Raw genomic sequence first — 27,025 nt, 5'->3', positions numbered from 1 at the left:
CTTTAAAGAGACAAAATACATGCTTTCTGTGAGCAAAGCAATGAATGCCTTCTCTCTCTTCCTGTATACCCTAACTGCTGCATTCTGACCATGACTACCAAAATCCTTCAGTGAAAGTTTTAGTACCACGACAATGTCTTCAAATGTTTGCAACTGACAATGCTCTTTGTAGGTACAGAAACCCCTTCAAAAAAAAAAAAAAAAAGAAAGAAGTTACACCGAGTAAACAGTAAGGATTCATTGTAAGTTACACCAAAGAAGAATAGAAGTTATTATGAATGTATTTACACAATTGTTAAAGTACACAAATACAGTGGTAGTACAAATGAAGTGCTCTGAGATACTGGTTTCCAATACACAGGTTTATATAGACAGTCTAACTATTTTCCGCATGATGGAATTTAACTATTATGAAGGGCAAAAATTGCCCACAAGTGAGTACAATTCTAGAAGTCTGCAGTCAACTTTTAAGTATAGTAAAGCAATCTAATGTTCCAGATACAGAGAGAATAAAGAGGCTACCTTTGTAAGTCCCTCTAATAGTACATTATTAACCACAGATATTTACAAGGAAAGCACAGTGAAGTGTAAAACTGTTCAAATGGTAGTGCACATGCCTAAAATACTGAAGTTTATAGTAACTGAGGAAATAATTCTCTTATGCAAACTTATCCATGGATCAAACTCTTAAGCTTTTCCACTATACTCTCCCCAAACACAGATTTCCCCAGTCAGACCCAGAGTACACAAAACCAATTAGCTAATGTTCTGAAAACATCCAAAGAAGAGTGACTAATAGTTAATACGTGAACTTTTGAGAGGGGCAAAAAAGAATTTGTAAACACCAAAACAATAAAAATTACTCTTCATAAAACTTTGAAGACCAATATGCCTTTAAAAAAATTTGTTTTCAAGCAGGGAAGAATTTCTCAATTTTCTCAATTCTGTTCAAACAAAATCTCTGTATATACTTTCATTTCCAACATGGAACTTCCCATTACTTCAGTCATACTAGTATAAAGAGTACTTCTGATACTGTTCCAAGTACTGTGAGGACAGAATACCTACTTTTATTTTATGAGACCGTTTACAGTAACAAACAAAATGAAGAATCTCCTATATTCCATCACCAACAGATGCTAACAACACCTGCAACAGTTTTTTGGACAACCTAAGCATGTTGAGTCATTCATTCCTAGCTAATGATTCTGGGCATACTCAGTTGAATACAGATAAGAATTAAATATGGTATGCACCTGAATTGTAAATATTCTCAGGATTTCACAGCAAGAATAGGTTGTTTTGTTGTTGGCGTTTTTTTTAAAGAATTCCTTTTCTGAGTCTTGGCATGAAACAGAAGGCCTGAATCAATTTATTTATTTATTTTTAAGCATGTAGATGCTGAATGAAACGTGCAAATTCACCAAAGACTCAGTAGCAATGTGTTTTTTCCACTTGCAATACCCTCCAAGCTAACCAGCCTCAGAGTGCAGGAAAAAAAATTTTACGAATAAGAACAATGTTTGAAACTATCCATTTACCCAAACTAAGCAGAGAGATAGGACAAGCTTTCAAATTCTAAATCTCTCAAATGCCAGTCTCTCACTTTGTCCTTCATATTCTTCACAAAAAAAGACATCCATTATCACCATCTCTACTATACTTAGACTCTCCTGCAGGGTATTTAGTTCTCCTCTTTTATAAAAAAGAACGAGTATTAAAAATTCCTTTGTGTTACACAGAAAGTTAAATGTTAAGTGTGAATGAAGACAGCAAACAGCAAAGTAATATTCTAACAGTTTTAAAAATTTCATGAGAAAACTGTCTCAGTCAGAATGGGACCATACAAATAAGTAAACAGTTTAAATAAAGTCAGATGGTTTTGATTCATTTACATGTTCCCTGCCAGACTAATTTTTTTAAACAAGAAATTTCAAGTCATTGTCTTTAGTTTAGGTTTGTTTATATTCTACACTTTTAAATCAGACAAAAGCAAGAGTTCTTTACAGAGAATTAAGCCAATAATTTTAGCAAAATGATACAAAAAACTTTCTTAAACCAAGTAAAAGATTTATAGTTACAGTAGAATAATAAAAAGGGGGTAAAGTCTGCCGCCTGTGGAGGGAAAACTGAAATGGCCATCCAATAACAGGCGGTGAACTCTGTAAACCATCTTTCTTTTCCAGCCCTGTTACCACAGGGTTCTTTTAAGGTCATTGGGTTTCTGGCAAAAGCGTCCTGTAATGGCAGCTGCTGGAGTCTGTCCATGTTCCTCCAAGTGCCTTTTAAGTCACATGGAGAACTCCAATTGTAATGTTTCCGCTCTAGTTTAGGGTATTTTTGCTAGTAAAGCCATTGGTAACACAGGAGATCAGCCATGCATTATCTGCCCTCCATGGCAAAATAATTTTCATCGGTGCACAGCAGACTGGAGAACACTGGTAGTTACCCGAGCAGGAATCTACCAAAGCCAAAAAACAAGACATCATCAGCATATATCCTTCCAGTTAACATATAAGTGGCTCTCAATGTACTTTTAAATAATTCGTTGCCAAAAGTAAGTGTGTGAATTTAAAATCGAATGACCTATACAATGTTTCGCACCCACCTGTAGCTACATGAAGTTCCCTCTATTTTCCTCCTTTATTAGAAGTTAACATGGAAAATTCACCTTTCCAGCCAGAGGGGACGTTTTGAAGAAAAGTAAACAGAGCATAAACATGCACAGAAGAAAGAACAAACCAGAGGAAAACACTACCAATACGTAGAAATAGACTCAATGAATAATTAAGTTTGGGGAAAAAAAAAAATCCCGGTAAGAGAGTAAAAAAAATGTAATTATTTTCAATCGCTTTTCATTTTTCATGGGACATTGTGTTAGAGGACACTTCATTAATTTCCATAGCTTGACCTATTTCAGTAACAATGTAACATTATTTCAGTAACACTTCCACTGTGAAAGTGAAAAACAACCACACATCACTGCAATTTAAGAAGTGAGAAATGTCTAAGTAGCTGAATCAGTATTCAGTATTAATTTCAGTTGTAAACAGCTACAAATAGTAAGGCATACAGTAAAGGCCAACCAATGCAGACACAACCCTGAGCAGACCAGAATCTGCACGTCTCCAGCACACAAGCTTTCCAGAGCAAAGCTTTAGGTTTGCCTTTTTTCAAAAATTTTTTTTTTTTGAATTTTTTTCAATTTTTGAGTAAGGTCTGATAATTGGACTTTAAAGTGTTAAGCTGCCATTTACAGTTGGATCTTTTTAATGTTACAAACTGTTTACGAAGCAGCTTGTGCACAGTCAGCCAAGCACACAAAGCAGGAGAAAACAGAAGAGGAATAGCAGGATTCTTCACCAACTAGAGATACAGGATTAGTGCAAGCTTAGGCTTTATAGAGAAAGTGAGGCAGCAGACGGAGTTATACAACAGAATTTATTAAGGAACAGAAAAATCTCACAGCCTTTTTTTAGTAAGAAGCAAAGCCAAGAAGCTCCTGAAACACTTAAGAAAGCATCCTTCAGCCATCAAGGTTCAGATTCCAACTGAAACTTGTTATTTCCCTGATGAAACCTATTATTGCCAAAAGCAGAACAGACTAAAAAGCCAAAAGCTGCACACAGAAAGGCAGAAACTTCTACTGCACTGAACAGTGAAAAGGAGTTCTAAATACCCAAATTCAAGTCTGTCTACCTCTGAGATGCTCATGTTCAAACTATTCTCATTAGTATGTGAACATTTTTTAAATATAGAACAGAATAAATCTGAGTATTTTTAAAATGACAGGTCATAAGGAATGGAGAAGAATATAAATCAGTGAAAACTGGATACGGCTGTAGTAGAACATTCCATTCACAAGACAGAGCCTCATTTGAATAATATAGTCAATTGAGTCTTCATACAAGTATTTTGGTTTTATGATTCTGAAGCAGATCTGTTTTTGAATAGATGACACACTGCTGCATGAACATCCCTGGAAAGACATGTAAATCTCAAACAGCTAAAATTTAGACTTGGTTATTTTATTTTATTGTTGATGCTTGAATGATTTTAGGGACTTTTTAAGTCACTATTTTTGTCAATTCTGCTTAAGAGTCCCAAGTGGAACAGCAGCAATAATTCAACTTTTGGAAGGACATTTGCTTTTAAGTTAGAGAAAAAGCAATGCTCCATCAAGCATCTGACCGTAAGCTACAGGTACAACTATGAGATAATGTGAGAAGAAGAAGCAAAGTCGGATGTTTTCAAAGATTTTTTCCCCCACCCCATCCAAAGTTTTGGTGTCTAATGAGAAGCACTCACCCAGTGCTGCCTTCCAACGAAAGGAGACGAGCAGCTACTTGCCATGGTGTTCGAAAGGAATGCTATTCTGAGGTAGGGGAAAAGACAGCAATTTGTAACAGTTCCACTGCCCCAATATATAAAGATGTCTAACAAATATCCAACCTAAACTTGCAGTAGCAAATGTATCTTTTGAGGAGCTCTGATTTCAGACTTCTGTAAGATATTTCTATCATATTAAGAGATAGGTAAAAGGAACAAATCATTATTCCTCAAAGAAAGCTGACAACGTCAGAAGAGCAACGCAGAGTATGATGCCTATTAAGATGGATATATGGAGAAAGATTTGCTCATGAGGAGATGGAAAATGCAGAGGCATTGGAAGTATGTTGCTTTTTCCCCAGGGAAGCAACACAACACTTAAGTTGTTCAATGCCAGTGTTGGCTACAGTCTTCTAAAAACTCCACCTGTCAAAGAGATTTAATCAAATATTTCTTTGTGCAGCATTCCAATCTTTTCTTCCAACTATGGAGAGAATACCTCTGTTATCAGTAGGGTAACTGTTGGGTTATCCTACTGTTGACTGTTGGGTCTGAACATGCTACATTCAGGAAAAAAAAAATTAAACAACTTACTGTATACCATAAGCAGTCAGATCGAACTTTCTGTGAAAGGAAATGAAGGCTACTCACCCATAACTAGACTCTTGAGATGATCACTGCTTTTGGGATGCAGTCTGTGCAATGTGGACCGACAGAACTGAGTCAAAGTAGTCTTTACTGGAATACTCATGACCTCCTTTACTACGTTTCTTAACGTTTAAGGACCGACTACATAAAAGAGACTTAGTGAACAATTCACTCATAGAGCTTAAGAGCACAAGGATCTTTTAACAGCTGGTATTATTTTCTGTCCAGCACAGATCACATCTCTTCATTGCAGACAGACCTGTAATTTAGGCTTGCTTTAGACCTGAATACGCCACCAATAGAAATGAATCCAGTTTTTGATGCAAAGGCGAAGGGGACAGATGATCTACTTCTTTTAGAAGTTGTTTTGGTGGCTAACTGCCTTCACTTAGACCTCTATTTCGCTTTTCTTTAAATGTGAGTGGTTTTAATTTTAAGCCATAGGTTCTTCACATATGTTTTCTGCATAACTGTCAGTTCCTGTTAAGATGACTGTCTCTAAAATACTACACCAACTAACTCAAGATGATCTCTTACCTTTCAGACAAACTGAAAGACACTGATTTGAAATTCTTGCATTGTACAATCTGTTTTCCCAAGCTCAATTTTTATGGCTCTTCTTTGTGTTACTTACAGTTTTCCAACAATTTAAGATACTGAGAACTGAACTAAGCATAATATTCCAGCATCTGTCTCATTAATGACATGAAATAACCTCTCCATTTCTGTTCATTACTGTTCATATATAGATTCAAGGATGAAATTATACCCTTTCATTGTGACATCACACTAACCTCTCCAGCATTACACCTAACACCTCCTCAGTCGTTGCTTACCACAAATATAGTTCCCACATATAAGACAACGGGCTCTACTCCTTCATCCTAATCAGGTTTTGGAGCGCTGCAGTAATACACATTTTATTTGAATAGGCTTTACTTGACAGCTCAACTCTCACTAATGTTTATCACTGTCAAACATCTCACAACTTGCAGGTTTTTAGCTGTTGCATTCACTTCCATGTCATCAAGAAAAGTACTGAGTAACGTGTGCCATAGAATTAATGTAATTTCATTAGAAACACTTAAGTTTCACAAACCGTTTCATAGACATGTGTCCTGGTTCCGTCTGGGACAGAGTTAACTTTCTTCCCAGTAGCTTGGGGGATGTGCTGTGTTTTGGGTTTGGTAGGAGAGGCGCGCTGATGGCCCATTGATGCTTTGGTTGTCGCTCGGTGCAGGGACTTTTTGTTTCTCTTTTCGGCCTCCCATGCCCTGCCAAGTGCAGGGGAAGTTGTGGGGGTGGGGGGAGCATAGCCGCGGTGGTTGACTCAGCTGGCCAATGGGGTATTCTATACCATGTGACATCATGCTCAATATAAAAACCAGGAGTGGCAGGGGGGGCTGGCCCCCAATCATGACACGCAGTCAGCAGTCAGTGAGCAGTTGCATTGTGCATTGCCTGCTTTGTATATTCTGTTATTGTTGTTGTTATCATTGTTATTATTACTGTTCTACTTTGTTTTATTTCAATTATTAAACTGTTTTTATCTCAACCTGTGAGTTTTCCTACTTGTGCTCTCCCGATTCTCTCCTCCATCCTACCTGGGGGGGAGGGGGGGGTGGTGGGGGTGGTGGTGAGAAAGCGGCTGCGTGGGGTTTAGCTGCTGGCTGGGGTTAAACCACGATAACATGCTAGTTGCTACTCCAATAAACATTCGTTATTTAGTGTTACAAAGTGCTAGTCTTTCTAATGAGAATTATTTAGGTACTATTGTGGACAATACCTTGGAGGTGGGGAATATAAATGACACCTATTTTGCCATCCTTACCAATTACCATTTTTCCGTGAGTGTTAAATTTCTCTGAGAAGACTTATTTTCCATATGACAATTTTGGTTCGTATTATCTACACTCCCAGCCTTAGTTTTCAGTTTCAGTCTGAACTGATCAGAACTCATTTTGGTAAAAAGAAAGATAAAAATGCGGAGTCATCTTTAAGAACTCTACTTAGAGGTAAGTAGCTTTCATTATTTCTTTAAGTAACCTCTGCACATTTCCATTGCCCAGAGTTTAACAAGCAGTAGCCCTTCCTCTAAATCATGAGAGGTGGAAATACAGATGCAGTGTTGCTTTACCAAACCAAGGCATCCCAATAAAATAAAATAACAAAACTAATTTATCAAGTTATAAATAACAATTCTAACAAATGTCGTTCTTAACATAAGACATCTGTAGATCTGCATAGCAAACTTTAAAAGCTGCTTTCTACCAGGAGTATGGTCTAAGCACTTCCTGAAAAAGGAACAGTGGTAGCATCTTTACTTAAGACTTACAGAGGAAACTAACACACTTGGAACGGGCAGGGACACACAGTTGCTGTTCTTTACTGTCGTCCTGACGAGAAGTGGTATGGATGATTTTCTATATTCTTACACCTAGCCAATAAAATTCTTAATAACCTTGCTATGCGAGTTGGATACTTTAGGTTTTCCTGACTAAGAACAAGATATAAAGATAATGGGAAACCCATGGCTTTAATTGGTAACCTGGTTAACATCTAAGGATAAATTTTGATTATGGAAGAACTACTTTAACGTTATGAAGATAGTAAGAGCGTAAGCTATGAACACTTGCATACTTGCAACATACATGCTTGTAACTTGAGGCATCTTGCCTGCTACGGAGTAAGTGAGAACTGGGAAAATGAAAAGCAAATTTTCTCTAACGAGCTCAAGGGGAAGTGTTATAAGGTAAAGTCTAAGTACATCTCTCTTGCCTTCCAAATCCGAGACGCCCATGGGAAGCTGTTTAAATTATACTACAATCACATACTGTTATTTAAGTCACCATGAGTGGAGACCAGCAGTGGTTCACTGCCTTGATAAGAACTACATAAAGACAACAGATGATGAATGATATAATTCTAACAAACTCAGAGAAGATCCCAACTAGGCCGCTATCCCAACTAAGTCAACCAAATGATCCCATACTTGGAACAGTGTTAAAAAGGGTGGGTATGGAAATGTGCCATTAAGCCAGACCATACTGTTGGCCCACACCACAAATTATACATCTGGATATTCAAAGATTACTCAAAAAACCCCACAGTCCTACACAATCTCAGAGTATTCCCATTTTACAAGTCAGGCAGAATCAAAATGTATTTGCAAACCCACCTGGATTACTCGTACCTTACAATATTTAGAAAAGTGTCACGTGCACACTGAGCTACGTGTCAGTAATATAGCAAAAAAATGAAAGATATATTCTCTCCTAACATAGTCAAGTAACATCACTGCACTTATTTCTGTTACTCCCATTAATTATTTACCTGACTGGTAACAAAGATAAAGCATTTGAGATTTGCTCTGAATGCCAGAGACAAACCCTGGGCATACACACTTTACCAGGAAACCATCCTTGTATTTGAGTAAATGTTCAGGGGGAACTTGGTGTCACTGCCTCACAGAACAGCCAAGGTCAGAATGAACCCCTGGAGATCATCTAGTCCAATCCCACTACCCGAAGTGCAGGCCACTCAGGCCAATGTCCAATTGGGTTCCGAGTAATTCGGAAGAGGGAGACTCCACAACCTCTTAGGGCAACCTGTTCCAGTCCTTGCCCACCCTCACAGTAAAAAGTTTTTTCTTATGTCTAAATGGAATTTCTTATATTTCAATTTGTGCCCACTGTCCATTGTCTTTTCACTGGATATTGCTGATAAGAGTCTGGCTGCACCTTTTTCACCTCCTTCTATCGGGTGTTTATGCATATTTACAAGATCCATAACTACATGCAGTTCTACCCTCTTTGTTTACATACTGTTTACAAACTTCAGCCATAAAATATTGCAACGTGAGAATTTCTGGTGGCAAGAATTGTAGTTCAGTGAACAATTTAAGCTGGGAAAAATTGCCACCAAAGCCAACACAAAAAACCTCACCTGTCTTCTATTCTTGTCCAGTCATTTCTGCTCCTGAACTGTTCATCCCTTGTGCAAGCACAAACATTTGTGCAGCTACATGGTGAAACAATTCATTCAGCTGAAAACCAACCCAAAAAATCCCCCTTCACTTTCGTTACAGCAGAATGGTTTCTCCAATCCAGTTCACCCTCAGTCTTCATTAGAGATACCCACCTGGCCTCCATCTAAAAGAGCATTCCCTCTAGCAGTAAGATTTTATACATAAGAACATGTACTATTCAAAATAATTAATTCTGCCAATTAAATGATGAAGCCAAAAGGAATTGAGTTAATTTTTATCAATATGCTCCGTCAATGAGGAATAAAATGAGTCCACGGTAAAAACTATGCAGTTAGAACTCCAGCACAGCGTTGAGGCGTGACAGAAAAACTCCTAGGCAACTGCACCAGTCCTCATAGCAGACTGCTCTCCCAGTAATGTTGCAGTATGCCTACAGTACAGGTGATTCCCCATTCCACAGGTAAGACTGAAGGTAAGCTGTACAAAGCCAGGCCACACACTACTTAAGACAAGTCTGTGTGAATACCCTGGAAAAGGAATGTTTCAGCTATAGAGAGTCAAAAATATATTTAAACATTGTTTGTCAGTCTTAAAAAGAAGCATTCCTAAAATCTCTTTGCTAAGTCACCGTGACCGGTGAGGATGATTTCAGTGCTGACTATGGCTATGAATCACTGTATCATTCATCCTCCTGCCATCCTCTTCAAGTGAGCCTTCTGCGACCTATCTATCATCCACATATGTGGCTTCTTATCTGCTCTGAATTCCAGTACTGCAGTACAACATTTCTTCACTTTTGCACTTTTCGGTTCTTCACCAACTATTTCTTGTCTATTCTGCACCAATATTCTCTGCTCTGTTGATTTGGAAACATGACTCACAACTGCCTCTAATCTACTCTGCTTCCTCATTGATAACAGATGTAAGAAATTCAATGAGCAAAAGAGCTAAACACCATAATTGTAGGTAAAAATGCTGTATCTCCAGGATTTTCTATCATCTCATACACCAATGACTCTGTATTACTTTGAGTATTTTATGCTTATTGCTGCCAAGGTAAAAAAAAAAAAAAAAATCTTTTTCTTTACAGTAGTCTACAGCCACATCACAAACATTCAGTTAAAATGTCAAGTATTTATACAAGTCAACATCATCTGCAAAATCAGCATGAAACCTCATCAATTAGCTGGTATGTTCTTTTGGCAAATTAACTTTATCAGATCACCCTCATTTTTCCATTACACAGAAATCTTTTTTACCTGCGAAGTTGACATGCGAGAGGTATCTTGTCGGCCTGTTAAGTCAGACGACGAGATATTGACTGGGGCACTGCGATGCAATCTCATACTCACTTTCCTTTCTCGTTCCATACCAGATACTGGCCGAGGAGAGGTGTTGGCTGTGAGAAAAACTGCATTAGATTCTCATAATGAGAAATGGGATTATAACATGGTCACTGGAAAAATTACACTCTCGCTGTTTGCATATAAAACTTCCACAGAGTCAAACAAGAGAAATCAAGGCCTTTGTTTTACATTAACAGAAATCTAAGTAGCAATTGGCAGGTAATGAGCGTATACAATTACGTTCAATTGACTGAAAAACAAAAAACCCAAAGTCTGATCAGAGACAAATACCACTCAGATATCCCAATTCTAATTTCGAATTTCCAATGACCAGGAACAAACGGTAAATTAGAAGAGTCTACAAGGTGCATCTATCCAGGCATTTGCTTACTTACCAGCATGTGAAGTTGGGGTAAGAGGAGTAGGAGGAGCTACATCTTGTGTTCCTCGCAGCCTGCCAGAAGCAGTGGAGGGTAATCCACGCACAGCTGGATTTCGTGTGTGTCTCAACCTTTCCTCTCGTTCTCGCCTTTCACGTTCAGCATCTTCAGCTGCTCTGCTTGCACCCTACGGGTCAAGACTAGTGAACAACTTGGGGATTATTGAGCTTACAACTATATATTCGGACAAAAATGCTGAAAATAAAGAACTGGACAACCTGTGAATTGAAGTTTGCTAGGGCATTAATTATTTTGGTAAAATTTCTTGAGAACTGCCATAAATTTTGTTCATGCAACTGCTGGGATAGTCTTCAAAATGCTAACATACGCACATACTATTATGGCAGCTGGACACCTCCTCAACAGTTGCAAATAACCTGAGCTGAAGATCAAGGTGGGAGAAAATAATTCCGCAACCTAGCCTGGTGACTGCCCTGAAGGAAGTATCTCAGAAGCCTTACACATTTAAAACCCTGTACCTTCAACTTAGTTGTCATTCAACCCCCATCTCATGGCTCCTGTATCTCCTGCCTTTCCTCATTTTCTGATCTTTTTTTCTAGACAGTAGAGCTTCCAGAAGGAAAAAGGCAAGACAATCTTACAGTATCAATTAAGATACTCAAAACTGACAATGTAGTAAACAAAATACCATTACCAAAAAAAACCCCAGTTTTAGAAAGCTATGTCAGCTACTCACAAATTTCAGCATGTTCCAGTCAAATACATAGTCATACGAGAACCCTTGTCGGTGGAAAAGGTTTCTGAATAATTGCCTTAGGTAGGAATAGTCCGGTTTGTCATCAAAACGCAAAGAACGGCAGAAATTCAAGTATGTGGCAAATTCAGCTGTAATAAAAGAAAGTCTGTTTTTTAATTCAGCTTCACATTTGCTTTTTATAATTCTGAATCACAAAAAAAACACCCAACCACCCTGAACCCAACAAATAGGGAATCTCCTAAATATAAGAAAAAGAATAATGACCTAATACTAGAAATTTACTAGAAGGCAACGCTATAGCCCATCTATAGTCAACCCTGAAAAGGAAATTACTTGTCTATCACAGAGTAGGCAAAGAGGTCATTTGTCAACAGCAGAGAGGACCCCATATCAGAGTTCTTTAACCAACAGTTGGAGGCAGGGCGGGGACGGAGAGGACAGGTTTAAAACTACAATTGAGCAAGGAAAAGACATTTTTTTTTTTTGCCTTTCTTTGCTTTGAATATATTTAAATGCAGTTTCTTACAGGACATGGAATAGCATCTCTTTGTTATTAAGTCACATAAAGATTCATGTCTGCTACCTCACAAAACACGCAAAAATTAGGGGCCCATATACATTTCCCACGTAAGTCATGCTACAATTTTATATTTGCAATAGTCTGAACACCTGTTTTTATATGGCACACAAAATATTAGTTACACAGCAGAAAAATGATATTATTGTGAATTCAATGTGCCAGAGATAATAGCAGTATCAAAATATCAGCTTTTGAATTCAAGTCTTTCAGGCTCGAATAATATATTAATAATTTACATTAAGAAAGTAATTTTAACAAACAGCACAAGAAAAGTTGATTAGTCTGCCCTGCCTGTTAACCCCAGAAAAAAAACATAGTTAATGAACATAAAGGAACACGTGTGAAGCGAAATTTGAAACAGATCAAAGACAGTAAGTTTTCATACAACCCTAACAAAAAATATAGTTCTCGTTATCGTACCTAGCTGCCGAAGCCAAGAGCGTGGAAAGAATAGAGACAGAACTCTTCATGAAAGAACAACAATATTCTCTGATGGCAGCTAATGTTAACAAGATTTAAAACAGATTTAAGTATCATTTTGCAGGGCTCAAAATGCCTAGTTATTACTGTGGTGTAAATACCAAACTGAGAAACAGAACGGCTTTGAGGCATGATGCTAGGATATAGGAGGGTTTCCTATGCCTCTCATAGATGCTGACCATCAACAGGCCAAACTAGATGAACCTGGAATGACAATTCCCAAGTGAAACAACTGCAATAGGTAAGAGATGCATCTGACTATACAATCCGACTCATACAAGAAACAGTACCCACACATATGAAGAAACAGGTAGTTTCTCAAAAAGCTATTTGTCTGTTAGAGTTATCCAGCCAGCATAGGCACATGCACACACAATACAACACAAATCAGACGTACGAAGTTACCCTTCGACTTGAGGGCACCACAATGATTGTTTACTAATAGCTAAGACAAGAGATAATTAGAAATGGTCTACGATCACAAAGATCCCAGTCTTGAAAGCACAGTATCTTTGTCATGGACGTGCCCAATCATGGGTGGGGTGGGTGACAGAAGGGGGGGAGGGGGGGGAGAGGGAGAGAGAGAGAGAGAAGCAAAAAAGACTGGTAGAATTCAGTGTAAAGAAAAAATAAATACCACTAAAACGTGAACATGTAGGCCTAGTGCCACAAGAGTAACTTACAAGGATATCCTTTACACAAAACCTCAATGGGTGTAGACATTTTCTTTTCACTGATACGTTCATATTTCTGCCTCTTTGTTGCTGCTTTCAGTCCCTGCCAGGGGAGGGAGCCCAGGTTAAAATACATCAGTACATAGCCCAAGGACTCCAAGTCATCTCTGCGAGATTGCTCTACAACAGCATAAAAAAGTGGACTCATTAGGTTTCAGTTTCTACTGGAAAAACAAAAGACTGTGCAACAAGACTGTCAAAAAAACCCTTAGAAAAACAAGAGATACCTGAGAGTTACTATGCCCATGATAAACTCATCCAGTACAAGAAAAAGCTTATTACCCTTGCAGTTATTAAAAAATGTGCTAACTCCCGAGAATTACAAACTGACTGAATCCCACCCAATCAAGAGATACAAGGCCAAGCATGCTGCACTGTTAGTGCCAGAAATAGGGACTGTCTTCTATGCCTCCATAAGGCAACATCTACTTGCACTAAAATTATGTGCATTGACACTTTTAAAGTTTCTATTTATAGCTTTCCCCAGCTCACCAATTCCAAGATGAGTGTTGATAGATGCGTAACGGGCAGTTCCTGTTAAGTTTTTATTTTCACGATATGGAATATGTTGGTGAGTTCGAGCATCTCGATACTTCTTCGCTAATCCAAAGTCTATTATGTAGACAAGATTGCCTTTCTTCCCCAGGCCCATTAAGAAGTTATCTGGTTTCACATCTCGGTGAATGAAGTTCTTAGAGTGAATATATTCAATTCGACTGATCTAAATACAGAGAAAAAAAAAATCACCGTCAAGAGACTGGGCATACACCTTTTTTCTTACAAAAACACTAGCAACACTGTCTTAACAATAAAAGAGGTAAAGAAACTTTTTATTGTAAAATGTAAGGGCATTAAAGAGAACATCATTTAGAAGATAGATAAACCTTCTCTCCAGCTCTTTCCCTGTGTCTATTTTATATTTGTTTCCAAAAACTTTCTTGGGAGTATTTCTTTGTCTTTGAGCAGTGCAACACCTGGTTTGCAAACAGCGCAGGTCCAGTTTTTAAAAATCAAATTAAGACTTTGCAATCACTTTTGATGGGACACTTTATATTTACAGAAACAAAACTAATTTTGAGTCTTTTCTCTAATGATACATCTATACACCTCTAAATCACAGAAATAAAACGTAGTTGGTTATGATCTCTCAAGAAATTTGAATATCCCAACATACTGCACTATCAAGATCAACAAAGCAGTTTCCTACCATTTGGTCAGCGAGTAATAGGACTGTCTTGAGACTAAATTTCCTTGAACAAAAATTGAAGAGATCCTCAAGACTCGGACCCAACAGCTCCATCACCATTACGTTGTAGTCCCCTTCAGCTCCACACCACTTAATTGTGGGAATACCCACTAGAAAAAAGGAAACTGAAGTTTATTCAGTATAACAATTTGATTTATACAGTTCATACACACAAATCTTCAAGGCTCTTAAGATGAATTCTAAGAGGGTCGTTACTGTGAATGTTTGTATTTACAGTGAAGCTTAATATTTTATGCTACCTTCAGCCATTCCGAAATGAAAAGTCTGATAATTTCACAGTATAACCAATATAGAATTATAGTAAGACGTCTAAAAATAGGCTTTTTCCTCTTCCCCAGAAACCTCCCAATCTTTGCGCTTAGCTTGTAACTTGAAAGTATTTAACTTTTTTGCTGGATTTGAACCTTAAGCATTTTACAAGTATTAATACTCATGTAGTCTCCAAGATGGCAATAAGGAGCAAATTGGAAGTCTGAAAATAAAGACACTGACAAACCACTAAATATTACTACTGAAGAAGGCCTTAGAAATTAACTTCTTGGTTTCAAAGCCTACAAGGTCACTGTAAAATACCTCTTTCTTCCATTTCAATTTGCAATGAATTTTCATCCTTGCTTCATACTCTTGTCTTTCCCCCAGCTCCATTTTATTTGGTGAATGGTTTGGTGAATCTCTACCAACATAGCATTGTTTATGAGATGTGTTATACATTCAGAGAGAGCTAAAATTAGCCCTGCTTTACAGAGAAACTCAGGAAAGTTATTTCACCCCAAATTGTAGAATTGCTCAAATATTTTGAATTAAACCTGTATGTAGGTATGTAGCCTTATTCAGACTTTCAAATGCCTTTACTTTGAGTTAATTTTATGCATTTTGGAAGTGAGATGGTATAATTCACCCATTTTAAACTCTTACCTTTACTTGATATGCATTATTTTTTCCTGAATTCCCTTCACAGAGAAACCCTTATTTGGATGGAAACTTAACTTTCTGCCACCTGCCTGCGCAGCATCCATCCTCAGAAGGAACCCACCATCACGGCCTTAGTAAGCCCATAAAGGAAGCATTTTACTCTATGAAGGCTATTCAGGATAGACGCAGGCAGCAACTGGATGAGGCAGGAATTAAAAAGTAACTAAATGCAAATACACACTATCATCCATTTCTAGATGTATGATTACTGTATTTTGCATTTGAGATACAGTGTGGAATGTAGTCTTTAGGCAAAGTATAGCCTCATTTAGGAAGAATTCAAGGGACCACAAAACAAAAACAAAACTTAACTACATAGAGTTTATATCCCAGAACTGCATGGGAATCTTACATTTGCAGAATTCCAAAATATATGAGTACTCTGCTATATGCTAGCAGAGTACCACACAGTAGCTACGAAGTTGCTTCACTCCTGTTCTCTACTACTAATGCCATTTTGTCTTAGAATTCCCACAGCAAGGAAATATTTTTAACTCAGAAGAAAGAATACTAACATATATAAAAAAAATTAACCTGTATTTACTAAGTTTAGAATTGTGATACTATAATAAGCAAGTCAAGTTAAACGCTCCAGAACAGTGGTTACCATCTTTCACTGATCCATGAGAAAAAAAAGTCAATTAGTGTACTGCCAAACTTTGTTCCACATTGCTCACGGTTTTCACATTTTAATATTCTCGGATCATAAGCAACATTGGAGGACCTTAGTGGTTATCATGAAGTTTGGCAGCCATGGATTTGGAACTGCTACTCTACATCGCTCACAGAAGAGCTGAGGTACTGCTCCTCATCTACCCTGCCACCTTCCCCACCTTCTCCTTATACGTCAAAAGAGATCTTAACCATTAAATACTTCCAGGTGGCAGATACATCAAAGACATAAACCCAGTTAAATCTCTGAAGAAGGAATATAATTTGCTTGCCTCCACCCTGCATCATTTTGTAGATTTTACTCTCGATGTGGAGCTGAGGATGTTTGGTTTTCACACATTCCAACTTAATTGCAACCTCCTCTCCGGCAGCAATATCAGTTCCTAAAACCAGAAGAATTTAAAACATTGGTCAAAATATTTTTTAAGATCCATTTCATTCGTCAAGACTGAAACAAAACAAATATTGCCAAACTACTTCTCCATGGCAAACATTCAGAGATTATTACATACTTTCAGCCACAATTACCTAAAAATTCTTCTGAAGTCTTACTGATTCTCTCCAACAGACTAGCAGTTTAAGGGACGCTGTAGCACAGGAAGCCAAAACTGCTGCTATCCCATTAAAAAAAAAATACGAGTGCATCTTCTGAGGGGTGTCTTTCCACTTCCAGCTTGTGGTGGAAGTGCTCAGAATGCATGCTTACAGGTGTGGCATGTATCCCTGCCAACGTAAGAAATGCTAGGAATTCAGATCACCTCCTCTTATGCCTTGGAAACAGAGCCTACAACTTCCCTAAATCTCAACATACTCCAGATGTATTCTGACACCTTAAGATTTTATCCGGTTGGGAGGCAGATTATCTAGAATCAAGAATTTGTTCTCTCAAAAAAATTTTTAAAAATCTCATTAAATTCTTGTTTCAGGAATCGAGTGACTGAAAAATTGGCTTACCTGTTCACTTTCAAAGTTTAAACGTATGTAGGGAAAAACTGACATTCTTAAAAAGAAACGCTGAGTCAAGAAAATACGTACTCTCACAGGCAAGCAACTTAGGAACTACAGGAAAACAGGAATTGGCAAAAGATCTGTGATACTTCTTAGACATATCGCTGAGTCTCTCTACTTTCAGAATTTGGCTTTCTCTTTTCTACATTACCTCATGATTTAGGATCACGTGAAGTACATCACCTGCTGTTTGTTCTGATCCCCACTCTTAAAAGCTTAACTTGAGGTCCACTAGTTTTTGTTTGGAAAGAAACAGTAAACAATCATTTTGTACTCACTTTCTCCATGATGTTCAGGATTTCAGAGAATTCTACCCTACCTCACTTTCCCTTAACTCATTCCAGAGTTCAAAACCTCTTGTCATTCTTTGTATAAAAGCCATTTTTAATTACCTCTAATTATTCCCCATTTCACTTATCTGTATCTTTTCCAGTTCTGTAACACCCTTTTTCAGAGGCACACAAAGCAATTAAGACAGAGATGCACAATTATATTTTTTTTCTGCTTACCTATTTTTTTCCATATGGTTTTCTTTGACCATTACAGAGTACAGAGCTAATGTGTTCACCTAACTATTGTAACAGCAAAATCTTGTTCCTCAGATTAAGGAGCTACTTCATTGCCTTATAGCCTTTCGTCTATAAAGTAAGGCTAACAAAGACAGGCTAACACCCCACACCTCAAAACAGGCATGACTCTTCACTTCGCAAGGAACTGACGGTGCATGGAATTATCTATGAGTTTATGCAAGACTATGCATTTTTTCTTTAGGTTAATAAAGTGTCTTTTTGTGTGCATGTACACATGAGTATTAAGGTGCTGTTCCTGGTACAGTGAACTGTTCTGAGTGAACACCAGGGTCAATATTTACTAGGCATTTCACAATGCACCTTAAGAAAACAAACCATCTGAAGCTCACTCTAGGTACAGTAAGCACAACTCAAGGTGAACAACTGGAAGACACAAAGAAAAATAAGGCTGTACATACATCTGTCTCATACGACCCCTTTGTAACTGGCATGATAGGTGGCAGGATCCCCGACTGCTACTTTGGTCACAGCACAGTAGCAGCAACTGGAAACTCTTCAATCTGTAATCTAAGGTTTTCACATTTTATAAATATATTATTTTGGTGGACTTTAAATGAGTTATGGTGCACATCAATCCAGAAATATAAAAGGACAGATCAACAATACAAAGAGGAAGGTATTATCTTCTGATCTAAGACTGACCTCCCAACGCCAAACAAATAAAAGTCTTGATTTTGAACCACAGAACTCCGGACCTTTCTTGCTTATCCCTACATTCACTACCTGTTCTCCCCCATCCCACAGTAGCCAAGATGAGGGAAAGTATGGACCGAAGACAATATTATCTGATGGGTGATTAGCAACCGACACGGTTGTTTTGGGGTTTTGGTTTGTTTGGTCTTTTTTCTAAACTTTTCTGTCCAAACCAGACACAAATTGCTGTCCAAGTATACTGAAAGACACATCCCTTCTGTGTTTGATTAGGGCAAAAACTGCACGGGAGAATCAAGTTCTGCTCAACACAGTATTAAATCGTTACTTGATGGACCACGGTCTCTACCTAGTAGGTCATTTCTTAGCATAGTTCTCTTCCCAAGAAGTCTTTATCACCTAAGATAGCCAAGATCCTTAGCCTGAACTCCGCTTCTGTATAAATCCTCTCCTTCAAGGCAAGAGATTTCATATTAAAATAATGTAATTAAAATATTTGAGTCCAGCAAAACTGATGAGAGGGGGACAAAAATACAAATCATTCTTCCAAGCAATCCAGTTCTTGTCCCCAAGTAAGGACTTTTGTCCCCACTTAAACACTGGGACAAAATTTCTAAAATAACTCTATAACCATCAAAAACTTAGCTTCCTTTAAGGAAAACATAATAATATTCGAGAAGTAGCAAGAAGCAGTATTATGAGAAGAATCAATAATTAAAAAGTAGTAACAAGCAGTATAATGAGAAGTCACCATTTTTAAGCGAAAAAGAAAGTCTACAGTTGTGAAAGTATTTTCTTTTAAACTGCAAAATTCCAATTTACTTGGAATTGCAAAATCCTCTACCATAAGTAAAGCCTTGGAAATTATTTTAATTAGTTCACAACCCAAAACTCATTCTTAAGAAAAATATATACATAATGCAAAAATCATGAAAACACAGCGACTGCAATGCCTTTGTGACTCATATCTATTTGACCTCAGGGACTGAGCAACAAAACAAATGCTTACTCTGACCCACCCCCCTCGCCCCTTGTCCATCTTTTATATTATTTAGAATATCTGGGAATCCATTTCTTTCATATCTTCCTCTGGAGGATAACTTCAAAAGATGCAGGTACACTAAATTCCTAAATTTTATTTTCTTTAAGTTGACCACACTCCTTCATTTACAATAGTGCCTTACATTTCAAAATCCTGTCCCACAGACCCTGCCATTCTAAGCAAGCAAAGCTGGGGCCATTCCAAATTCCAGAAGACATATTTTGAGGTATGAGGGAGAACAGGAAATAATATGAAAGAACCATGATAATAACAAGAGTCGTCAGCTCCATATTGCAAAGAACTGATGGAAGGGAGGGAGGGAGGGAGGGAGGAAGGAAGGAGGGTCCTCTACTCTGAAATGTCTTCAATACCCTTGTAGCTGCATTAAAAAAAATACAGGGGAACTGGAAACAGGCAAGAATAATCAAATCTTCCTTTTCAAAGCATAAAAACGAGCTGGAAATCTACATTGAGGTAATCTACAAATTCACTTAGGGCTATCAGAAGGCATGTGTACTTAAAAAAAAATTCACGACTTCTGAAAGAATTTTAAAAGTTATTTTAAGGTACTTATGTCCTACTGTACAGTCTGAACAACCAAGTAGAAACTTGTTTTTTAAAAAAACCCCAACACTTCATTATCACAAAAAGCACAGATTTCAAATGCCCCTGTTTTACCAGACAATGGTAGGCAAACCAAATGGGCCTCTACAAAAGGCTTCAGTTCTTGAGAGACTGTAATTTTTCCTGGAAAAAGAAACCCATGCCATTAGCTGGATCTTCCAGGCATATAATTCTCTGCTAGTTACTGGCTCAGGCATGACATTTGTAGCAAGCCCTAAAAGTAAATCCACGCTGGCTACTTAGAGATAAAAAAAGAGGTCAAAATCTAAGGATGAGGAATTCTTGTGCAAAATGCAGCATGGCAGTAGTACTAATATACAGAGAACTACTATTTCCCGTGCAACTTTACTGATGTGGGGTGTACACATAAAAATAAAAGTGACAAATAAAAAATGTTTATTTTACTTGCACTTTAAATTTATACTCTAATATAAATTGATTTACCTAAGCAATAGTCAAATGCTAAAGTAGGAGTTTCTCAAATTATCTAAGATTTTTCAGATTTTAACTGCTGTCTTGATCTCCACCCAAAATCCCAATGGTAGCTAACGAGGATTTTTGCACAAGCGTTACCACCATCTTTCTCACAATAGTCTTCAATCTTTTATGCAAGCATTGCCGAGAGAATCATGTTCTCTGCCTCTAAACAACCACATGCCTTCAGCTAGAAACATGGATTTTTCACCATAGGTGTATGATCTATATTACGGATAACCAGTATTTCATTATCTGTAAACAAGCAGCTTTAGCTAACAAATTATTTTGGAATGCCAGCTGTGCACTGCAACATGAAGCACTGCTGTCTAGGAAGAAAAAACAGCTCTCATACTGCATACACTGCCAAACATACCACATACGTTAGCTAGTGACGTCGTTTTTACCCTCCAGACATATGCAGTTAATGTACCTTAGCCCCTGCAAGTTCCAGCCCCCCCGCTTTTTGACTTGCTTTTCTCAGTTACGAAAATTTTCAAATGCAGAGTAGTCGTTTCTATGTGGCAGGATATACAATTTATATTTCTCCGGATTTAACCTATTTCTTATGGTTTGAGAGTTTGCAGAATATATTGAGTATTTTAAAAATACTTGCTTTCAAAACTTGTTGTACCCACCACTGCTTGTCATAATCATAAGCAGTGAGCCATTATGATAGGGAGCTACATAAACGGACAGGCAAAGACAGTGCCAGTCCTGCAAACTTTACAATTGCATAGAAATCACGGTAACAGAATAAGAGCTACGCAATAAGGCATTAAGGCGACATTCAAGCAACAGGATAGCCAAACTATGATGATTCTTCGAAGGATTTGAGGGTTTTTTCAACTGCAACCTAGTCATCCGTAGTTGTGTAATTTTTTTTTTAGGCCTTGCAGGAGAAACAAACATCCCTATGACAGCAATTTTTCCAAGTCCACTGCAGTAATATTTAACCATGATGTACATGTTTCTTTCCCAAAACATTTTTCTGAACACGGTGAATTTTTTTTTTTTCAAGTGAGGGCATTTATACCCTTATCCCCATTTTACAGATGAGAAGATTAACGGTGCCCAAGGTCACAAGACAACAATGGGAAGGGGCAGCTAAGTAAGCCAAAATTCTCCATTTCCACACTATCCAAATTAGGACACGATGTCCGCGAAATATTAAATGCTATTGCTGTGCCCCTAGCAAGGTACTTCATATCAAAGATAATTTATCGGACAGCAGCGCAGCCTGAGCTCCAGCCGGGGTGAAATGAGGTCCCGGGGGTTGCCCCCGGCCCAACCTCGCCGCGGGCTGGGAGCGGGCACGGCAGCGAGCAGCGCCCGGCCCGGCCCGGCCCGGCCAGGCCCCCGACGTTCTCCACAGAGCCACTGACCCGCCAGGTACGTCCCCAGCGAGCCACCTTCCTTACCCAGGTAGATGTCCCCGAAGGAGCCGCTCCCGATCTTCCGGCCCAGCCGGTACCGGTTCCCAACCCTCAGCTCCATGGCGGCAGCTCAGTTCGTCCGCGACCCGGTTCTGTTGCCCTGCCGGCTCGCGCTCTGCTGCCTCACAGCCCTGCGGTTCCTGATGCCATCGCGGCTTTGGTCCCGCCGCTCGAGACTAGCGAGACAGGCAGCACCGTCGCTGCAGCTCCCGGGAAGGATGGATGCGGATCCCCCGCAAGACCAGCCCCTCAGCCGCTTCGGCTCCGAGCCGCCATACTGCGTGACCTCACTTCCCTAGCAACGGGGGCGGGACGCCCTGGCTGTGAGGACAGACGCGATACCTCGCGTGGCTAGCTGTGGCGCTCGGGTGCGGTCCCGCCTCACGTGTCCCCCGTGTCTTCCCATGTTGTGTTCAGGCGTCGCTGCCGGCCGTGCGCCCCCCGTGGGGAGGAGCCGTTCGCGGCGGCACCGGCTGCTGCCCCATCGCATCGCACCGCGCCGCCCCACCGGGCCCACGGACCGGGCCCGCCCGGGCCGTCCCAGCCGTCTGCGCCGCGCCGCGCCGCGCCGCGCCGCCCTGTGAGGGGTCTGCCGAGCGGGGAATTCGGCCCGCAGCCTTCCGGGTGCGTGTGTCGTCGTCGTCCCCCCGCCGTGGGTCACTGCAGTGGAGAGGTACTCCGGCTGCGCTGGGCTCCGAGGAGTGCTCGTTTGACCGTGGGGCGTCAGGGACAAAGTCTGAGTCATGGCCCCGCAAATTTCATGGCAAAAACGTGTCATTCTTGCTGGGGAAGAAGAGGCCTGCTGTGGGATGGAGGAACCACCTACCTCTGCTGCAGTGGAAGAGGAGTGGTGAGACAATATGTTTCCGTTTGCATGTTTTCTCCTTTTCTTGCAGCAACACCCCTTGAAAACACGACCCTGACAGGCTAGCGGTCATCTTTTATATTGGACGATTCGAGGTTGCCTTCTCTTATGGCAAGCAGGGGAGATAGATTTGCACTTGCAAATGGGGAGATAGATTATGAAGCCAGCTTCTGGCATGAGTGGGGTTGGGCTGCAGATGGCAGTGGACTGTGATGTAAAAAGGCTGGGAGTATTGAGAGGTGTGTGTGACAGAGGTGTAGGGTGGGAGAGGGAGGGAAAATAAGGTCACAGTAGGTTTCTAGGCAAAGAGTCTCTGAGTACCCTTCCAGTTGTTTCATGTGCTGTCCTGCAAGGGGGAGTTTTTCTGTCTCCTGAAAGTGAACGAACTGTATAAGCCTGCATCTTGGAGACACTTGCTTCCTGCCAGTAATGCTACTGACTTGCAGAGTTTTCTCGATCATTCTGCCTGGGTGGTGTTGCAGACCCAACCGTATGGGCAGTGATTGCTGTGTTGCGTGCCAAGGCCTAAGCTACAGCTGCCTGTCGAGCAGGAGCTGCAGTATGCTCTTTGGAGGTAAGAAGTAGGATCTGAGCAGGTGGATTAGGTTACATAGATACCCATGGTTTTTTGTGGAGGGTGGTTGTAAGAGCCTGCAGTGTAAGTGCACAGGGAGGAGTGAGTCAGAGAAAGTGTGCATTAGGAAGCTGATGGGACTATCTCACCCCTCTTCAGATGGGTGGCACGTGTAGTGTACCCCTCCCTGCACCATCAAGGTCTGAGTCCTGCAGCGTAGAGAGGGATCAAATACCAGCAAAATATTTTATGTGTCAGGATGTGGTATCGCAGAGTTTTCCTATGGAAAATGGGTGTGAATATATGTCGATTTTGCATGGGAAGTGCTTGTAGGGCACTGCAGACTCAAAACTGGAAGGGATCTCTGTACTGAACATTGGGGGGCTTTGGCTGTTTTTCTCCCTGTCACGCATGTGATCCCTGTGATTTGACCTGCAGCAGTGTTGAGATAATCATGGTTCCCCGCAATCCCCTGTGCTGAGAGGAAGAGCTATGCTGTGGTATGTGTGCTAGAAAGGAGAAAATGAGAGTAGTGTCCTCCTTGCTGTATGTATTAGGGAGTGCGCTGTGTAGCCTTGGAGTTGGGGGTGCCCTGATGGGCTGGGCAGAACTAGTAGCAGAAGTACACAAGAGCAGGTCAAACAAGGGCAGGCAGCCAGAGACAGGGGAGGAAGCAGTGCTCTATTAGTTGAGGTGTTGGACCACATGTGCAGAATGAGATGTGGATCGTGTAGGTCATATTGAGTTACTAAAAGCAATGAAGGTTTAGGGCACAGTGGCAGAGGCAGTGTGTTCTACTTGTGTTCATAAGAGGGCAAGCTTTGTTGATTTCTGCTTAGGTACATAACCTTGTACATGTGAAGGAAGCTGCAATGCTGGTATGGAAATGGAAACATTTTTTTTCTACAGTCTTGGCCTTTGCAGTAGGAGGCAGGCTGAACATGGACCAGAATTGTTGATCACAGCTGAGTAAGAGAGTTTCCGTGCCCTTGATTTTCACCAAAAAGTGTAGATGTGGGTATATAGAGGGAACAGTGTGGAGTCATGGAATGTTGTCTACCAAAGGCTGGCTACGGGTCAGCATTCCCCTTTTCCATCGGTAGTTTGCAAATCATGGGTTACTCATGGCTGCGGCAAGGATGTTGCAAAGCTACTTGTCGCGCAAGCTTTCTGATCAGGACCGATCACAGTAATTTGCCTTCTCCTCTCTGGTCTTGCCTCGTGATGACCGCTAAACGTCTGAGCATAATAGCTTGTAGTTCTTTATGGCAGTGCATGGCCATTTAAATGTCTATAACTAACACAATTAATAAACCGAAGTATAATTGCTGAAAGTATTACTACAGAGCATAGAACCAAGTGAGAAATTTCTGCAGTTGCTGAAAATGTCTCCGAGTCTGACAGAATGAGAGACCTATGCACAGTACCTGTAACTGAAGGCTAGGAATCGTGGCTGAGCAATGTTCTTCTGGCAGGCCATGTATCTCAGCTCCTCAGTCTTGCCTCAGAGTCTCCATCATGGCATTATAACGTTGTCATTGCTTGTTGATGCAGTTGTGGTAAAAACTGTCATTCTTCAAAAATTCAATGAACTACAGAAAAGCATAAAACAACAAAGTTACTGTATAAGCACATGAGGATTTCTAATACACACATGGATATGCTGCCATAAGAAATTAAAATCTCTGAACTCTGTTTTGAGATTGATTAATAGGAGTCTTTATTTCATATGAGACTTTAATCTTCTAGGTATCTGGCTTCCTGTTTCCCCAGTTACAACACCCAGGTAATTAAAAGGGAGTTGCAGTAATTGTGGCTTACTCAAGTTGATCTCTTACTTTTAAAACTCTCTCACGCATCTTCTGTAGCTCCAGTCACTGGAATATCATCTACATGAGGTAATAACTTGGTTTCTTGTAGCTTTTAATGTCTTGTAGCTCTTGTGGCTCTTAGTATCACCCACACAGGTGAGATATATATATATATATATAAAAAAAAAAATTAAAAATTGTATAAGTACACACGTATATTCCATATGCAGATGTTACAATATATGTCGATGGTCTATTAAGCATGATCACTGTTAAAATAGTATTAATAATAAATCAAGCCTCATCGATAGAAATAGGGTTTCTCTTGTTTGAACACAAAGGTGCTTTTAAACTGGATCCATTTTCTTTTATTTCCTCCATTTGGGTATATTTTCCTCTTGCTTTTAACTTCAGTCATGGCAACTAATGTAAAAAAGCCTGCTCCAACACCCAGAAACTACCCATATCCCTGCCTGCAGGCCCCAGATGACTCTAGATGTCTCCAACCTCCTTCTGCCACCTGGTTCTGGCTTTCTGGCACTCACGGGGACATCTGTGCACCCTCAGTCCCATGCCACAGGGGAACAGGATGTATGCCCCAATGCTGCTCGGCCAGAGGCATGGAGTCCTCAAACTAGAAGAAACAGTTTCTGCTCAAGTAATAGATGAATGTAGCTTTGCGTAATGTGAAGAGAAGTGGTTCTATCAATCACAGTTAAAGCTTTCGAAAAGTACTCTGAAAATAGGATAAATTAATGGCCTCAACAGTCTTTTTGGTTTGTTTTGCAGGGTAGTACTTTGGGGGCCAACAACTTGAAAAAACGCAGCTTGATCTGATTTGTTGATTTCAATGATCTTTTAAGAAGCATGTAAGTACAGAAGGAGCCTAGGAGCGTTAGGAAGAAAGGAAAGAGCAAGGAAGTTTGAAACAGAGGAAAAGCTAAGTACCGTGACTGCTGCAGTTGGTAAGACTGGAGAGAATTTGAGGTTACGCTGAGCCTTGGCCTCATCGGTCAAAAAAGAACCTATGTGCTAGGCACGTGGGGGGTGAGTGTAGCTGGAGCATGGCAAGGGGTGGGCTGGGCTGTCTGCTCTGTGGCACACAGGGAGGGTGGGGAATGGCAGGAGGATCTGAAGGAATACAGGGTGCAGGCTTTTCCTCTCCGATGGCTTGTCAGGCATGCAGGGTCACTCACAAGGTCCCCCATGGCTCCTTCCAGAACTCTGACAGCACACAAAGCACCCAAGGCACTGGCATTTGCACAAAACCAGCACCGCTCTGGGATGGGACTGCCAGCCTGACATGCTGCCAGCAAAAGCCCTCTGCCCAAAGGCCCTGCAGACATCCCTCAAACCAGCCCGCAACTCTCCCACAGATGCTAAACCCTGCCCCAAACCCACCATCAATGCTCAAAGTCCCAGGACTTCAAAACATCCCCAGGCCTGGGCCAAAAGCCCCCAACCCCAAACCCTGCCCCAAGACCACCGATGATTCCAACACTGCCCTGAACCCAATCCCAGAATCCCAGCACCCCCAAACCCACTCCCCCAAACAATGCCCCGATACCCCCCCCGAACTATACCACATCATCCCTGCTGGCAGGCTCCCCCTCAATTCTGGGTGTCTCTTGCCTCCCTCTGCCAGCCCTGATCCCCTGGTCCCCAGTGGAGAACTGTGTGCCCCTGGTCCCACACCGCAGGGAAACAGGGTAGATGGCCCAATGCTGCTGGGATGCGGACGTAGACCGTCAAAGATCCAGCAGGAGACAGATGCTC

General features: G+C 40.4%; 1 protein-coding gene and 1 long non-coding RNA gene across 15 annotated transcripts; one reads left to right on the top strand and one right to left on the bottom strand.

Annotated features, from left to right (window-relative positions):
- Positions 1 to 1,045: 1,045 nt before the first annotated feature.
- On the bottom strand, positions 1,046 to 22,294 carry CSNK1D (casein kinase 1 delta). Of its 14 annotated transcripts, none has more exons than XM_075169175.1 (11): positions 21,985 to 22,289; positions 20,144 to 20,212; positions 16,447 to 16,557; positions 14,471 to 14,634; positions 13,756 to 13,984; positions 13,213 to 13,383; positions 11,449 to 11,597; positions 10,707 to 10,878; positions 10,225 to 10,364; positions 4,309 to 4,375; positions 1,046 to 2,461 (listed from the first exon to the last, which is right to left on the bottom strand). In XM_075169175.1, exons 1-10 carry the CDS (start codon positions 22,058 to 22,060, stop codon positions 4,343 to 4,345), a joined length of 1,314 nt encoding a protein of 437 aa, XP_075025276.1. In that variant the 5' UTR covers positions 22,061 to 22,289; the 3' UTR covers positions 1,046 to 2,461; positions 4,309 to 4,342. The 14 variants fall into 14 exon arrangements, 12 of the variants coding, with proteins under 12 accessions (XP_075025276.1, XP_075025280.1, XP_075025273.1 ...); XR_012676653.1 differs by having other exon boundaries at positions 2,409 to 2,461; positions 4,309 to 9,512; XR_012676654.1 differs by having other exon boundaries at positions 2,409 to 2,461; positions 4,309 to 9,492.
- Positions 22,289 to 26,302, top strand: LOC142090821 (uncharacterized). The gene is made up of 3 exons (XR_012676655.1): positions 22,289 to 22,849; positions 25,188 to 25,224; positions 26,039 to 26,302. It is a non-coding gene; the product is annotated as an uncharacterized LOC142090821 (long non-coding RNA).
- The last annotated feature ends 723 nt before the right edge of the window (positions 26,303 to 27,025 follow it).

Source organism: Calonectris borealis, chromosome 20, assembly GCF_964195595.1.
Source record: "Calonectris borealis chromosome 20, bCalBor7.hap1.2, whole genome shotgun sequence".
Lineage (NCBI taxonomy): Eukaryota > Metazoa > Chordata > Aves > Procellariiformes > Procellariidae > Calonectris > Calonectris borealis.
The sequence above is the reverse complement of the archived record's forward strand: the minus strand, read 5'-3'. Positions and strand labels throughout refer to the sequence as shown.

Bases quoted from the DNA above. Each gene is read 5' to 3' on its own strand.
- CSNK1D (XM_075169172.1), bottom strand. From the start codon at position 22,060: ATGGAGCTGAGGGTTGGGAACCGGTACCGGCTGGGCCGGAAGATCGGG. The intron at 10,879-11,448 runs GTGAGTAGCTGA...CTTGACCCGTAG, and splicing joins ACTGGAACATGCTGAAATTT to GGTGCAAGCAGAGCAGCTGA. The intron at 10,365-10,706 runs GTAAGTAAGCAA...TTTTTCTCACAG, and splicing joins TACCCCAACTTCACATGCTG to CCAACACCTCTCCTCGGCCA.